The sequence below is a fragment of the Aristolochia californica genome, unplaced genomic scaffold, assembly GCF_029961685.1.
Source record: "Aristolochia californica isolate CCGP_79_NKW_82.1479 unplaced genomic scaffold, dmAriCali1.0.hap1 SCAF_3, whole genome shotgun sequence".
NCBI classification, from domain to species: Eukaryota; Viridiplantae; Streptophyta; class Magnoliopsida; order Piperales; family Aristolochiaceae; genus Aristolochia; species Aristolochia californica.
Window position 1 is genome coordinate 45,045,380 of NW_027181992.1, and position 16,871 is coordinate 45,062,250.

The following is a 16,871-nucleotide window of genomic DNA, read 5'->3' on the forward strand; positions in this document are numbered from 1 at the left end:
ACTAGCGCGTCTCGGAAATCACCGCCTGCCTGCTATAATTGATTTCTATAATGAATATTGTTCATATGAAAAGAGAAATTTCATTTCAAGTGGAGCTTGAGAACCGAGTTGGTTTATTCAAAATACGGGAACTGAGATTTTGAATAAAAGAAAGACAGTAACATACAACAATGGTTGATTAATAAAAAATTGGTGGATGAAGTAGCAGTTATCTTTTTCAAGAACTCTGGGTATGAAACAAGTTGTCTCGAACAAAATGTGCCCATAGAAGTTTGCAATCTCATATGCAACGTAAAAGAGGATTTGATCCTGATTCAGGCACAGGTAAATGATTATCAACTTGAATTTGTATCAGACTCAGAACCGGAATCTGAAACTGATTGTAACTCGAAGGGTCTGACTCTGTTAGTGTTGATTTCAAGCGGAGGGAGTCCGTCTTCTTCTTCACTCGAATGTGATTCCACCAATTGCATGGCAGAACTTTTCCTGTCACCGTTCAAATCATCTGGAACACTTGTTTTGAATGTTTCAGGCCTGGTTAGAGAATGAAGAACAAGAACAGGAAGAATGTCAAAAAGAGAAATGGGCTAACAGGAAATTCAACTAATAAAACGAGCATGAAGAGATGAACAAATAGAATTAGTTACATAATAATTTGTAGCTCACGTAATAACAATCTTAGTAAACTAGCTGAAGTTCTATATAATAAAAGAGAGGCCCATCAAAGGTGTCTACTGAATAGTCAAGATCCAAAACATTTCCCAATGAAGCCATGAAAACCATCTGACTTGATGCTTGAATATGTGAAGCAGGATCCACATCTACGTCCCTAATCAGTAATAAAACCCATAGGGTAATATTTCTCATTTGCTTTGTCATATTTCTCATGTTTGCAGTGCCATGCTTCATTGGAGCTACCAAGGTTATGAGCTTCATAAAAAACTTATGGCAGTGGTTACAAAACTAAATTCTTCCATTTAACCAGACAGGCTAAGGCACGTATATATCACATCGATTTTGAGTTTCTAAGAAGTATTTCAGAGACTAGAGCTTATCTTTGATTATTTGTATCTTTTCTATAAAGATTGTATATCTTAATAAGTTGAATTTTGAGATTCTCAAGTCATACAGAAGTTAACAGTGGGCGCCACTCAATAACTACCTACCACCAAGTTATTTAAATCCATCAACAGTTAACTCTACGTCCAGCTCAATTTACACACTTCAAACTAGAATGGCAAGCAAAATAAGGTATAAAATTTTCTTCTCTTCTCAAAGTTAGTACCATAAGAGATGAGATTTGCAAGAGAACACTCACCATTCTGTGGATTTCCGCAACTCGCGAACTTGTCCATAGAAGAGAACTTGAGAAACCATACATGCCACCTTGCTACCAGATTCGAGAGCCTTCTCACGGCCATTTTCATCTACTATGACAAAACTTCCTGTATAAAGTCATATGTCAAATGATCAAATTATATTCAAGGCTCTAGAAAGTGAGATACACAGGTATGAGGAATCCTTATCCAGAGAGTGAAAGCCAGGCTAAAGTAAGCCACAATGAACAGAAAGAATATCATTTTCACACCTTGACTGCTTACCACTCTTTATCCAGAGGCTCTTTTGAAATTTAGCTGGAAATAGCGCCAAAGACTTAACACCTTTTGCATCCATTACCTGTTACCAACTATGACAGATAAGACAATGTGTACATCCACAATGCTCATGAGGCCGCTATAAAAAAGTACAAATAATATTTAAATGATTTTTAGAGGCATATTTAAATGTTTAAAAGCACGAAATATGTAGCTGTTGAGATTAAGAAGTCTAGTTCCATTCCTAAGGGCAACTTAACCATAATCATCATGATGTCTTGCACAACATGTGAGATTTCTTCTGAGACAGTAACTTGAGAAAATGATTGATCGTCTTAAAATTGAAACACATGATAAAGCAACTGTCACAGAAATCCTCTCTTCCAAATATGCAATATTACAACAATTACAAGAGCATGATGAGGAGATAGAACCAAAAAAACCTCAATGAGATTGGATCCTCGAAGAGATATGACTTGCATGAAGCTTTGGCCCTCTTGAAGAATGAGGCCATCATCCTTGATTGCTCTCTTCAGATTCTTTCGACCACCTTTCATGGCCAATATCTACAGCTAAAACAGCACAAAATATCTGAAAATTAAAACTTCGGTAGACACTATGATTGGGCAAATAAATATAGAGAGAGTCAGACAAAAGGCCCTAGCTGCCTGTCCACTTCTTCACCTGTGAAGAAGTGCATAAACTTCAACCAGATAACAGAAAGTGGCTTAACATAACAATAAAAAATGGAAGTCCATTCCTTTCGAACTCAATAAACATCTGGTTTTGTATGGTTACCATGCCATATTGGAAGGCTCAAATGGACGACTAGCTATGATAGTTGCACAGTTTGGTCTTGGGTACCTTGTTAGGGTAACAAAAAAGATGACTCCACTGAAAGGATACACCTTAGCCAAGACAACAGTTTCTTGAATTTGATCCAAAACATCAATAAAACATATAAAATCTGAAAAATAGTAAATAGGTAAAAAAAAAAACTAAACCTAGCTCATTGATTCGTTGCACCATTATCAAATATATAATGGAAATTTTAAGAAAAAGTAAAATCAACATTCTTGACAATTTAAGAAGCAAATAATCTGATTAAGGCTAGGCTTTTTTGGGTGGATTTAGGCATGTGTTTATGTCATTTTTTTAATTTGAATAAATAGGGATTTGCCTTGCTTAGGTGGCAAATTATCATAGGCTAGTGTCTAAATAAAGGATAAGGTGGGTTCATCCCTATTTTTCCAATAAATAAGTTTTGTAAACAAAGGATTCCCCATTATACTCAAAGTTGTGCTTCTCTTCCTTTTGGATTTATTTGAGGCTGACTAGCCTACTTTTTGTTTGGAGTAAGCTAGGCCACATGCTGAGTTTTAAGAAGTGATTGCTCACTTAATCTAGCGGTGTCACACTTATGCATTAATTATCAAGAAAAAAGAGTTCTTACTTTGCTAATTACAAATAATCAGAAGATAAACTATAAAAAAAGTAAAATAAAAAAGAGATAGGTAATAGGCTACCTCCAACTATGAAGACTACATAATGATAAAAAAAAATTAGAAGAAGCAACACCAAAACAAAGAGATATTCTTACACACCAACTATTCAAGTAGGCAAACAATCATCTACTAAACGAATATTTTTATTCACCCTATGGAATACCTTTAGGGAAAAGAAAGAGAGAAAATAAAGAAAATAAAGTAACAAAAAAGGGGGAGGGGGGGAGTTGGAATATAAATTTCTTTCCATTGTTAGGTAGAGAAAGGAATTAAAAGAGAAAACAGGACCGAAATTAGCCTTATTTATTTCTTAGCAAATTGAGCAATTTGAGAATCTTCGCCACCAAAAGGGCACTCCCATTGGGCCTGATTCATGTGCATAATTCAATACCCTTCAATATTGTCTAGGACTCACAAATCCGTAATTATTAATAACATAAGATCTCCAAAGGTACTGTGCATTTGTAGGAATTAAACATAGACGGGGCCATTGGCCACTTAAACACTTGAGCTTCAAATAAAAGGAGAGTATCAAGTACAGAAACTGCAGTACCATCGTGGCGTGCAAAATTTTCCAAGAATACCAGCTGTAAGATAATTTTATTCTGCATTTTTAGACTGCGTCAACCATCTACCTACTTTACAAGTGCATGATTTCCATTCGGTGGAGTACAACTGTACAAGCTGCAAGGTGACTCAGATAACAGAGAGAAAGAAAGCAAGCGACATGTCCCGATGCGAACAAGATGAGAATACGCATCTCCCCTCTGTAGAAAGCAAGAAAGAGTTCAGCCGGGAAGGGAGTGGAGCAAGCAAGGGAGAGAGAAAGAGGTACTGAAGATGAGAAAGAGAGCGTATAGCTTTACACTAGCGAAGAGAAGAGACAGAGTCCTACAGATGAAACTCCCAGTGACGGAGAAAGAGAAGAGCTCAGTAAAATTTTCTTTTCCCTCTCTCCCATACCAGCCAGGGCTGATATGTGTATTACTCCAGAGGACGAAAACATGTTTTTTTTTCCATAATTCATATAAATGCATCTTCAAAAACACGAAAATAACTAAACTATCATTCGATTTCGAGTAGCAGCCTCTACAACCTAATTCATACAGCAAGATTTATACCTGTTGCTCTCCGATGCGAATTTTACCAAGCTTTTACAACTTCTACTTTAAACGTGGATTCAAAAATGGAGAGAAGGGTATACGCTTATTCGGATAGCAGAGGTTTAGGGTTTTAAGAAGACGACGACCCCTTCTCAAAAGCCCAATATAACCGTGTTATTAATAACTGGCGCCTGGAGGTGGCTTCGAACCGAACCAGCTCTCGAGCGGCTCGAGTTCGGCTCGGTTCGATTCGGTATCTTGGATCTCGAGCCGAATTCCAGATTCGGATCGGCTCGTTTAAGCTCGACCGATTCCAGGTTCGGTTCGACAGCTCGCGAGCCGGCTCGTCGATTTAACGAGCGGAACGGATTCGGGGGAGTCGGGACCGGGGAGCGGGACGCCGAGCGGAGCGGGAGCGAGAGCGAAGGGGGGAAATTTTTTCCTCCCCTCACCGCCGAACCCATCCCGTCCGCTGCCTCTGTTGCTGTCGACAGCTGCCTTTCCGTCGCCGCCTTCGCCTTTTTCCGTCGCCGTCGCCGCGGGAAGCTTTTCCCCCCGCGTCGTTCCTCGTCTTCGGCGGAAACCAGAGGACGAAGGGAAAAATAATTTCCCTCCCCCCGCGTCGTTCCTCGTCCTCGGCGGAAACCAGAGGACGAAGGGAAAAATAATTTCCCTCACTTCCCCCCCCCCCCCCCCCCCACCAGGAAAAATAGCGAGGAAAAATAAAATAAAAATGAGGTCCCAACAGAGAGGGATACGGGAAAACAATGGTGGAGAATGGAAATAGCGAAAAACATCATGGTGAAACTTACCCTCACCAACGTGGTATTCCCGTTTCGCTGCTGTTTCTCTTCCCCTCTCGATCGTCCCCAGATTTTCAGACACGAAGAATCGGACCGGCGTAGTCCTAGGCCCGTCCTGTGTGTTAGGTTATTAAGTAGTCGAATTTAGGCTGCCTCTCTCATCATCTCAGCCTCCGCGAATCAGATCTTTTTTGGATTCTGAGACCTTAATTAGTTTTATTATTTATTTAACTGTAATTATACGGCAACAAAATTTAAACATAGAATATTAAAACATCTTTAACCAGTAATGTAATATTTTTTCACTGTGAAATAATATATGATCTAAAATTACTAGGCGTAAGAGATCGTAGCATCTCAGATATATAACATGAAATCATATAATTTTTTAAATAAGATTTTTCTTCGAAAATTATATAAAAAATTTTTAAATAAGTATTTGACAGTTATACTGTAATATTTTAGTATGAAACAATTTTCATAACAATTTTGTGTTTTAGTAATATATTAGATTAATTATTATTTTATATTTATTTCCCTAGAAGAGTCAATAAGAGGTCCATTTAACTTTCCTAATAAAATTTTAAAATATTTCTTGTAATTTTCTTGTAAATCACTAATAGTAATAGGATTTTATTTAAAGATTTTTTTGGAAATATGTATCCTAGGAAAAATATTTTCTAGTTTTTCCTATAATTTAAATTTTCAACCAGGGGCACTAAGGATGTCATAATAAATTTATGGCCATATTCAAGAATTACAAAATAAGTTAGACAATATTTGGGGTAAAAAAGATTAATATTAGTGCGTTGTAATCCACTATCTAGATTCAATCTCAAACCTCTCTTATCATTCTTTTTATAAAATGTATGGAAAATTTTATATATAATTTATTTGACATATATTTTATGTAGAGTATTAAATGTAGGTTAAGCTCTAACTCGGCTAGAGCTCGAGCTTGAACTCGATTAAAATTATTAGGCTCGAACTCGATTACAAATTTATGCTCGAGGCTAGGGTCGGCTCAAGCTTGAATTTGAAATATTTAAATCAAACTCGGCTCGAACATATAAAGGTTCGGGTTCAACTCAATCCAATGCCACCCTTATGCCCAATTTTAAGTAGAGGTCATGCCCAATTTTATGTAGAGATCATGCCCAATTGTATCTAAAATGTATACATAATTTTATATATAATTTATTTAACATGTATTTTTTGAAAAAATTTAAATGTATGTTGGAGCTCAAACTTGAGACATGTATTTTTTGAAAAGTTTTAAATGAATGTTATAACTCGAGCTTAGTTTGAACTCGGTTGAAATTATTGGGTTCGAGCTCGATAACAATTTTAGGCTCAAGCTGGAGTTCGAAATATTTAAATCAAGTTCGGCTCAAACATAGGTAAGTTCGGGCTCGACTCGAACATAGGCAAGTTTGGGCTCGGCTCAGCTCGGCTCGATGCCACCCATACCGACGCCCATAAGAAATGATAGTTTTGAAATTATATCTGCCTAAGAAAAAAAAGCATTGCACTTCACTGTCTTTTAGCGTTTTTGAGTGTCCATTTTCTTGAAGGTATTTTCTTTTAGACATAGATCAGTGAGAAGAAATATATTGAATTTATTAGTTGGGAAAGAGGTTTTCTAAGAAGTCTAATCATTTTAGGATGGGTTTTGTACCCATAGTACCACATAGATTAGTGAGCAGAAATATGTTGAGTTTATTAGTTGGGAAAAAGGTTTCCTAAGAAGGTTGATCATTTTGGGATGGTTTTTTTACCCAAGTTCACATTAGCTTCCAATGTGTAAAAAAAAGAAAAAAAAAGGTTAAAGATAGAAAATACGAAGGGGAGAAAATAGAGAAGTGTAAATTGAGAAATAAACTAAGACTCAGGACTTTCATGTCACCAGCTTCTATTTATATTTTAAGGTTAAGTGGGTTGAGTATAATTTATAATGTTAACCCTACTTTAAGTAAAAAATATACTATATCCCATATTATATGTATTCCTTTACATGAAATTTGGTCCATAGACATAATTTGGCATGTTAAACAAGATTATATCAAGAAATATAAATAACAATAAGGTAAAATGACCAAAATACCATTATTCTTGTTTTTCAATATTTTATCTCAAACTGGAGAGTATATGTCAAGCAATTCCAACTTGCCGCAGAAGTTCAAAAATTCATGTTTTCCCAGTGCTTTAGTTAGGATATCGATGAGTTGATCACCAGACTTAATATATGGAGTAGTTACCTCTTTCCTCATTACTGCATCTCGAATGAAGTGACAATTTACCTCTATATGTTTTGTTATTTCATGAAAAACTATTTTTTTAAAATGAAGATTATCACCTAGTTATCACAACACATAGTCAAGGGATCCTTGTAATCGACGCCAAATTCCTAAACAAAAGGTTTTTATCTACATTAGCTCATTGACAATGTGGATCATTGCTCTATATTCAGCTTTTGCACTGAATTGGACAACAATATTTTGCATTTTACTTTTCCAACTGACTAGATTTTCTCCCAAAAATACACAATATCCAAAGGTTGATTTTCTATCAAACTTGGAGCTTGCATAGTCAGCATTAGAGAAAGCCTCAATCCTCAAGTGATTATTAGGTTTGAAAAGGATACCTTTTCCTAGTGTTCCCTTTAGATATCTCAAGATTCTTTGTGCAGCTTCTAGGAGAATCTTACGTATATGCTCCATGAATTGGCTCACTACACTCACAATAAATGAAATATATGGTCTAGTAATTGTAGCATAGATGAGTTTGCCAATTAGCCTTCGATGCATTGTTGTATCTTACAGTTCGGGACTTTGATCATCATGAAGATCAAATCCTACCTCCATAGGTGTATCCACAGGTTTAATCCCCAAAAGACCATATTCTTGAAGCATATCACTAGTATGGTTGTTCCTTCTTTACTTCTTGTTGTCTCAATATCTATAGAATATTTCAACTGACTTATATCCTTAATCTAGAAGTGATTCGCCAAATGGGATTTAACTATTTCAATACATAATTTGTCACTCCCAGATAGGATGATATCATCTATATATACCAATAAGATAATAACTTGAAATGGTCATTTCAGAATAAATAATGAGTGATCACAATGGCTTCTACAAAAGCCCATGGATATAACCATTTAATAAAATTTTCAAACAAAACTTGCAGACTCTATTTTAAGCCATAAGGAGTCTTCTTTAGTCGACATACCTTATGTATCTCTCCCTGAGCAATATACCATGGAGGTTGCTCTATATATACTTCTTCCTCAAAGTCACAATATAAGAAGGTATTTTTAATACCATTTGGCAACATGATGAACCTTATACTGTTCAACTAATCCATCTGAGTTATATTTAATAGTATAGACCCATCAACGCCCAACTACAACAACACCTGGAGGTAAGTCACATAACTCCCAAGTCCCTCTATCAGTTAATGCTTTCATCTCAACAACCATGACATTCGTCCAATGAGGTTGCAACAAGATCTCCTACACTGAAGAAGGAATAGTGGAAGTGGAGATGAATAAAGCAAACTTGTGATAGTTATCAGGCAAGTAATCAAATAAGACAAAATGAGATGAAGGATGGTAGACACCTTTACAAACACCTTTTTGAAGAACAATAGGAAAGTGTAGATCACTTACCTCAGGATTAAGAGACGATGAAGAATCATGGTCAGATGTGAGGAGGGGGGTCTAGATTAGAATGAGATTGTAGTTGTCGACGCTAGTATACCTGTAGTGGTTTTTTAGTAGGAGTATCTTGTTAGCCTGGAACAAGTGGAACCAACATAGATTTAGCCCAATTGTGGGAGTTAAAGGGGGTTGTGAGTGCATGTCTTTTTAAAATCAACGTCAAAGAAGATAACATCGATAAATACAAATTTTTTTCTCATAGATAGACAATAACATTTACACCCTTTTTGTCCCAAAAAATTATTTTTCAATCCGATCTTTCTAGAGAGAGAGATATCCATATTGGAAGAATCTAAGGTCATGCAAGTAGCTTATTAAGTGCGAAAATCCAAATTTAAACCTATTTTTTTGCTTCACTTTTTTAATTACTAATATTAATTAAGTTTCCTATTTGTCTACTCAAGATTTTACCGACTTGAGTATCTTTATTTCCTTCAAAGTTTTATTTCTTTTATCTACATTGGTTTCCGTATGAAAAGTTTTTCCCTTATAGAGTTTAGAAAAAAATAAATCCTCTTGCTTACGCTTCACATGTCTTACCCGAGCAAAGATAAGAAGACATCGGCGGTCGGACTCGGATGTCTCTCTCTGAAGAGAAGGCTTAGATCGAAAGCTCCTGACAGTTCACATATAGAACGGAGGGCGGTGGCTGTTCTGAGCTCCCCTTCGGAGTTGCTCTCTCTCTTTTGATCCCGTCTTTCACCATCCTCTTCCTTTTTCCCTTTGACTCTCAGCAGGGTTAGGCCTTCTATTAGGGCTCGTGTTCGGAAGAGGTTTTGTCTGGTCCCAGTATCGATGGCGAACCGTACGGACCCTGGAGCCAAGAGCATTCGAGGGACTAACCCTCAGAACCTCGTGGAGAAGATATTGAGGTCCAAGATATACCAGAACACGTATTGGAAGGAACAGTGTTTTGGGCTTACTGCAGAAACGCTCGTCGACAAGGCCATGGAGTTGGATCATCTCGGGGGAACCGACGGTGGGAACCGGAAGCCAACGCCCTTTATGTGCCTCGTCGTCAAAATGCTCCAGATCCAGCCGGAGAAGGAAATCGTTGTAGAGTTCATAAAAAACGAGGATTACAAGTGAGTTCTTTTGTTCTTGAAATTTGCGTTTAATTTGGGTTTGAAAATTTTTAGATGTTGTTTTCTGGACCAACAAATTTACCTATCTCACAAGCAAAATCAGTTTTTAGTACATCGTTTTGCTTTTCATTTACTTCTATTATTGGAGCATACTTTGAGGCGATGAAGTGAGCTGTCAGTGATTCATGGGTGTAACCTGTGAGATATTGAGATTCCCAGAAGGCTCATTTAGTGCCGTGTTTTGTTAAGCCCAATAGGAACATACTCCCTTCTCTTGTACGTGTTCATGCCATCTGTGGTGTATCTCATCCTCAGTTACGCAAGATTCAATTTTTTGTTTGCGAAGAGGCAAACATCCTGATAACGAGGGTGGCTCTGTCCTGACTAAAGGAAGCTACCATAACTCCGTTACCAACTTTTCATTCTTGCTTGAGCGGACCTCAATTAAAATGACAGAATTAACTGTCAGTTCATTTCTTTTGCATTGCTGTATGAGAGTTGAAATTCATATAAGCCAACTCTGAGCAGGTAGAGGCAGAAGAATCTTAGAACTAAGTAATATGGTAATGATACTATCAAATGTATGTGCGGGGGTCCCTTTTCAGATTCAAGTAATTGGACCTCCTCTATGTTGTGTATCTCAATCTAAAGGCAAAAAGTTTGTGCTTTGCTTTTTCATGCTACCTTGTTTTTTGTCTGGCTTTCTTTATTAGCTCATAGAAGTCTTCTCTAATCCCCCACAGGGAAAAAAAAGATGACCTCTCTTGAAGTCTTATGTCTGTTTCAGCTTGTTACTGACTGATAGCTCCTTTGTTTCACTGTCTCAAAAGAATATTATGAGTTGATATAAGTCCCAGGCCCCTGTTCAACTAACTTTTCAATTGAAATATGAACCGTTTTGTATATATTAGCTTCTTTTAGAGTTGGTTTGTCCGCTTCTTTAGACATTTCTAAAGTACAGTACATTACTTCTTGTACTTGTTTTACAGTTCTTCTCTATCCTTTCCAAATAAAACTACAGTTCTTCTGTATGATAATTTTGTTGAAACAATTGATTGTGGTCGTGGAGATTGTAACCTTCATTGAACAATGCTGGTTATAATTATATATCTTCCATCTTATTTTTTTATGATATGTATTTTATGTTCTTATTATAGAGAATAGTTTAACTGCTCCAAAATATTGTAATTGCGAAAGAGGTTAACTGTGAGATAATGTTTTCCAGAGTAACTTGATATGCTGACCCATCATTTTATATTTGGCAGAAGATGTCCTGCCGTGCAGTAGAAGTTCCTTGATGTATGTGAATCATATCTTATGTGTATACTGATTGATCCTCAACTTGTACTTATTTGTAATTTGCTCAATTTATTTTTGCTGTGTTCTTTTGCTCATTCCTCTCATTGTTCTGCATATTTAGTGCTAGAAAATTGCATTCTTAATTCCTTGTTTTCAGTACTGAAGGTCTTCTTTGACAGGTATGTTCGAATTCTTGGCGCTTTTTATATGCGTCTTACAGGCCAAGTGACTGACGTGTATCAGTACCTTGAACCACTGTACAATGACTATAGGAAATTGAGACGCAAGTTAACTGATGGACGTAAGATTGTTTTAAACCTCTGCTTCTCAATTGGGTCGTTTTCTATACTTAATAATTACTATTTTTCAATATATATTTTTTGTTTATGTCAATTTGAGTAGCAAATTATTGCTGCTGCTGCAATTTCTAATATTATTATCACATCAAAAGTGTTACCATTTATTGTTGGCTATAGAACAACACAAATTATTGACTATATGGGACTATCCATCTACTGTATTTAAGTTTGTGTTCGAGTTGAACTGCTGCCTTCAGCAAATAGAATTGCCACCTCCATGCAAACGGATGAGGGAATAATTTCTCTTACAAGGCATGTCAATATCTGATTCAGCAAGAGCACTGCAGGGTTTCTATGAAATGTGACGATATGGTAGATTGGAACATAAGAGAGAACATCCTATCAGATATTGACTGGTTGTTTGAGTGAAAGTTTAATCCATACATCTGGGGGTGGCTTTTTCATTCATTAAATATTAAACTATATTTGGTTTTCTGTGTTATGTTTTGACTAATTGCATGCATTTTCTGTGTTACCTGTTGACACTCAGGGTTTGCATTGACACATGTGGATGAGGTAATTGATGAACTTCTTACAACAGATTATTCCTGTGATATTTCACTACCACGCATCCCCAAGAGGTACCTCTCTCTGTACTTTCCATCTGTTTGCATAAAAATATTCTTTTATCAACAGTGGTAGTTATTGTGTTGAGCTTGCTCTTAAAATTTTTTTAGATAATCTAAAAAAAAACTCTTACAAAAGATTATTCCTGTGATATTTCGCTACCACACATCCCGAAGAGGTACCTCTCTCTGTACTGTACATCTGTTTGCAGCTTATCGTAAAAATATTCTTTTATTAACAGCATTAGCTATTGTGTCGAGCTTGCTCTTAAATGTCTTTTAGATCATCTAAAAAAAAATTCATTTAGTAAGGGAGTTGGCTATTGTGAAGAGTGCATAACTCCCACATGAGAAAAAAAGTAGGCAGTGATTAGATGTGAACGAAAAGTTTTGATGTGCTTCTTGGATGACATATTTTGATGATTTAATGTTCTCATGAGAATCATGCATTATGAAGTTTTTTTTTTTTTTTTTATTGTCATTTTGGTTACTGTCTTGTTTAATTTTTTGAAGTAGCCCTTCCTGTTCTATGTAAGTTGGCTTGTTGAAGTATACCTGATGGTTTGCATATGAATAGATGGATTCTTGAATCGTCTGGAAAGTTGGAGCTAAGAAGAAGTGCTTTGGAGGATGACTTTGAAGAGGAGGAAGAAAAAGATGATGAGGACCCAGGTTTAACTGGTTTAGAAGAAGAGAATCATGATAAGGTTGGCGTATTATGTTTGGATCCTTACTCTTGATGGTCTTTGTTCTCTTTCTGACTACTGTCCGTTCTAACTTCCATTATTTGGCTCTTTTGTGAATAGGATCATTACCGAGGACGAAGTCCTGTCAGAGAAAGAGATCGTGATAAAAGACGGGATAGTCATAGGCATCATAGGTAAGCTGTTGGCACTTATATTGTTTCCCTTTTTTTTTGAATCTCAATGCCATTTTAGACTTCATTGATCTTTCCTGTGAGGATACAAAACTGAAAATGTACTTGCAGGTTTTCCTGTATGACAGTCTTATAAATGCCCACTCCTGAACTTTTCCTTTTTTGCTTGTTAACTTCATCTGCTGTTTTTTTGTAGGCATTCCAATAGGTTTTATCTCATCATCTCAATGTTTCACCTATTATATAAAAGAACACAAAACAAACCTGCGGAGAGGATCAGCATATAAACTGTCTACGGTTTTTTGTGGGTTGAAGGATTGGGGATAACTTGATGCTCTCATACTATGTTTATTTTAGCATAGAGGAACTCTTTGTGCGGTTAGTTGATTGTCTAGCATTACAGGTCTGAATAGAATGAATGGACTTTGGAAGCTGTTGCCTTACCGGTTTCATCCAAAGGCTGTCACTACCAGGGCATTTAAAGCCCTTGGTAGACAAAATTTGCTTCCTAGAGGAAAGTTGGATGACTTTGCCAGGTTTCTCTGTACTGAGTGTGTGCGGTGAGAAGTATGATGAGTCATACCATGCTGAAGTTTTGTCATAGTGATTGAATATAAATGACTAGGAGAGATTGCTCAACAACTTACTGTACTCTTCTGTCGGCACTTATTATAGTATTTTGATAGCATGAGTATAAATTTAAATGATTAAGACTTTGCTTAGCAACTTATCTGAATTTATCCATATGCAATTACTGAAGTATTTTGATTGGCATGATAATTGCAACATAAGATATCAAACATCTGAAATGGGGAACTGAGTCTGTATTCTTGGTTCTTAAATGATACTTTGGTAACCTATAGAATTATATGGTTCATGAACTCTAATTTCAATTCTGTACAGTATAATCATTTTCCTGACTGCTTCAATCTGGTTTTCCATTGACAGAGACCGGGACTATGAAAGAGATTATGAACGAGAGCGTGGAAGAGGCCGTGAAAGAGAAAGAGATAGAGAGAGGGATCGTTATCGACTGAGAGATGAGAAGGACTATGGTGGCGGTTGGGAAAGAGAGCGCGAAAGGGGCAGAGAAGGAAGGGACCGGGAGAGGAGAGACAGAGACCGAGGAAGGCGACGGAGCCGTTCAAGAAGCAGGAGCCCCAGTAGAGATCGTAGAGAGCGGGAACGTGATGGTGGGCAGCATCGGAAAAGGAATCGTCATAGTTCTAGCCCGCGAAGGCGCACAGATGCGGCAGAGGATGGTAGAGAAAAGTCAAGGAAAAAGAAAGAAAAGAAGGAGAAAAAAGATGATGGCACAGATCACCCAGATCCAGAAATTGCTGAGCAGAACAGGATCCGTGCAGCTCTTGGGCTAAAACCTTTGAGGCCTTAGAAGAGATGTTTTTCTAATGCATTTTTAATCCTTTTGGATATCCCTGAGACATCAGTTATTGTGTATAAATATTTACACTATGGTTGCTATTCCTAAATATAAAAGAGCAAAGTTGCTTATGATCAAGAATACATTGGGGCCGTTTTGTGACAGGGTTTTCTATATTCTTTGTATGTAAACTTAAGCTCCCCTGCATTTTAATGTATGATCAAGAGAAGGTCTCAGACCTCCAGTAGCAGGAACAAGCTCTGCATCTCATGCAGCGGGCTGGCAGTTCAAGGGGCAGCTGCTGCTGGAATTCATTCATGAGCTTTGCTCCCGCAGTTGCGGTTCTACATATGAACTTGAAGTGGATTTTGTTTGGCCAAGGTGGTTGCAGTTCAACCAGAGTTGAAAATTCTCATATGTCTGTAAGGTGATTTTGAGAAGACGTCACCGAATAGTTACGGTTGTAGAGGATTCAGCTATTAACTGTTTCATGGCTTTAGTTTTACTGATAGTCTCCTCTCGCTACTAGCTGCTTTATGATTTGTACCAACCCCTTTTGAAGAATTCTTGTAAGACCTGTTTCGCAAATATAGCATGGCTGAATATTTTTGTATCTTCCGATACTGCATTAATGCTACTCAAAAGCTGAACGAGATGTTTTGAGAGTTTTTGCCGATGCCTCTGGTTTATAAAGCTTGGCCATCGATTATCTCAACTCATATCATATTGCGGATTGAATGCTAAAATGGGCATTGCTCATATGGAAAGAGAAATTTCATTTCAAGTGGAGCTTGAAAACTGAGTTGGTGTATACAAAATACAGGGACTGAGATTTAGAATAAAAGAAAAGAAGACAAGAGTAACATACAATAATTGAAACACAAAAAGTTTATACCCCGACTAGAGTAAATTCTGGGTTCGATGGAAAATATATTATCATGATTACTTCGGGAAAAATGATAAGGTTTAATTATCTTAATTGGGCTAAGTCTGCCAAAATATATTTAAAGGTAAAAAGAAGTTGTAGTTTATATGAGATGATCTTCCACTGACTCCAGGTGAACTGTGAAACCGCAAAAGCTATGTGGATGTCTCTAAAATCTTTATATGCATAGGAGAGTAATCTCTCTCGAGTTTATGAATTGTATACAAATTTTTTCAGTTGAAAAGAGGAAATCGAATTGTTACAGAATATTATAGTGCTTAAGGGTAGAAAGAAGTAGAAGTTTATCTGAGTAGTGACTCTAGGTGAACTGTGAGACCGCAAAAGCTATGTGGCTGTCTCTAAAATCTTTATATGCATAAGAGAGTAATCTCTCTCGAGTTTATGAATTGTACAATTTTTTTCAATTGAAAAAAAGAAATTGAATTGTTATAGAATATTATAGTGCATTCCTTAGCATATGGTAGAAGATCAATGTATATCATCTATTTACTCCGAATGAAAATGAGTTGAGAAAACAACAAAATCAAACTGGTTGTTGCAAAAAAATTGGATGGTTTAGGTGTTGAATTTGATGTTATTAAAACCTAGATGTTAACTTTAGATAAAATACCTAATCTCACTACCATTTTTAATCGGATTGTGAAGGTTGAGAAGACTATTGTACCTAGAACAGAAAAATATGTGTTAATTGTGGTAAAAATAATCATTATTCTGACACATGTTGGGTTAAGTTTTAGGAAGCCTACAACTAATTCTACTCCTGGTAATGAAAGTGGGAGTTCATGTGTCTACATGGGAGTTTTCAGTCCAGAAATCACTCCAAACCACCTTATAAGAAAACGTTTTTAATGTCCAATTGACGTAGGCACCACCCCTGATTCTATTATTTTCTATTTCTCCCCAAGTGTGTTATGCCTGTTTTGCTCATGTATTTGAATTTTCTAAGAATAAGTTATTATTTTTGGGATACTCTCGCACACGAAGGGGTTCACTAGCCAAAACCTTAACATAATAGGTATCATGATTGGAACATAAGATGCAATTGAAATCTTTCAAGAAGTCAATTAGGATTTTGATTTTAAAGTTTGGCATGCTCTTATACCAATTGTTTGCTCAGGTTCTCAAGAGGGTGTGAATTGAGATTCTAATTAAAAATTAAATTTAAGCTCATGAAGAAACATTTAAAATCTAAGTTCACATTTGAGGCACGCTTGCTGGTATTCCTAGCCGAGCTTGAGCTCGAAGGACGCTGGCTCATCTTCCTAATCGAACTCAAGCTCTGTGGGCGAGAGCGAAAAGCAACAGAGAGTCACGACACTTACGCGAATCGGAGAGAGAGGGTCGTCTTCCGAGGCAATCTCAACCACTATGGGTGGAAACAGAAAAATGGAATGCAGAGAGGTCGGAGGGATAAATGGGAGAGAGTGAGGGAGGACGATCTCTATGGGCGGAAACAGAAAAATGAAATGCAGAGAGGTCGAAGGGAAAAATGGGAGAAAGTAAGGGAGGATCCGAAGCCCGTTCCTTCTATAGACTTTCCCTCCTCACACGTTTGGCTTTCTGTTCTCATCATCTCAGTCTATCACTACCGATGTCTGTCTCTGTTTTCTATTTGAAGTCTATCTTTA

General features: G+C 36.9%; 2 protein-coding genes across 4 annotated transcripts; one reads left to right on the plus strand and one right to left on the minus strand.

The window, feature by feature from the left end:
* Positions 1–75: 75 nt before the first annotated feature.
* LOC137960008 (uncharacterized) lies at positions 76–5,098 on the minus strand. 3 transcript variants are annotated; one of them, XM_068807450.1, is made up of 5 exons: positions 5,016–5,098; positions 2,039–2,167; positions 1,602–1,677; positions 1,319–1,445; positions 76–534 (listed from the first exon to the last, which is right to left on the minus strand). In XM_068807450.1, exons 2-5 carry the CDS (start codon positions 2,150–2,152, stop codon positions 336–338), a joined length of 516 nt encoding a protein of 171 aa, XP_068663551.1. In that variant the 5' UTR covers positions 2,153–2,167; positions 5,016–5,098; the 3' UTR covers positions 76–335. The 3 variants fall into 3 exon arrangements, with proteins under 3 accessions (XP_068663551.1, XP_068663553.1, XP_068663552.1); XM_068807452.1 differs by having other exon boundaries at positions 2,039–2,161; positions 5,016–5,091; XM_068807451.1 differs by lacking the exon at positions 5,016–5,098 and adding an exon at positions 4,222–4,446.
* A 4,168-nt stretch (positions 5,099–9,266) lies between these two features.
* LOC137960331 (pre-mRNA-splicing factor 38-like) lies at positions 9,267–14,882 on the plus strand. The gene is made up of 6 exons (XM_068807922.1): positions 9,267–9,815; positions 11,294–11,415; positions 11,964–12,054; positions 12,617–12,746; positions 12,846–12,919; positions 13,865–14,882. Exons 1-6 carry the CDS (start codon positions 9,526–9,528, stop codon positions 14,307–14,309), a joined length of 1,152 nt encoding a protein of 383 aa, XP_068664023.1. The 5' UTR covers positions 9,267–9,525; the 3' UTR covers positions 14,310–14,882.
* The last annotated feature ends 1,989 nt before the right edge of the window (positions 14,883–16,871 follow it).

Coding starts and splice junctions, on each gene's coding strand:
- LOC137960008 (XM_068807450.1), bottom strand. CDS start 2,152: ATGAAAGGTGGTCGAAAGAATCTGAAGAGAGCAATCAAGGATGATGGC. Junction 1,678..2,038: donor GAGGATCCAATCTCATTGAG/GTTTTTTTGGTT, acceptor AGTTGGTAACAG/GTAATGGATGCAAAAGGTGT. Junction 1,446..1,601: donor GAGCCTCTGGATAAAGAGTG/GTAAGCAGTCAA, acceptor GACTTTATACAG/GAAGTTTTGTCATAGTAGAT.
- LOC137960331 (XM_068807922.1), top strand. CDS start 9,526: ATGGCGAACCGTACGGACCCTGGAGCCAAGAGCATTCGAGGGACTAAC. Junction 9,816..11,293: donor ATAAAAAACGAGGATTACAA/GTGAGTTCTTTT, acceptor CTTCTTTGACAG/GTATGTTCGAATTCTTGGCG. Junction 12,055..12,616: donor CTACCACGCATCCCCAAGAG/GTACCTCTCTCT, acceptor GCATATGAATAG/ATGGATTCTTGAATCGTCTG.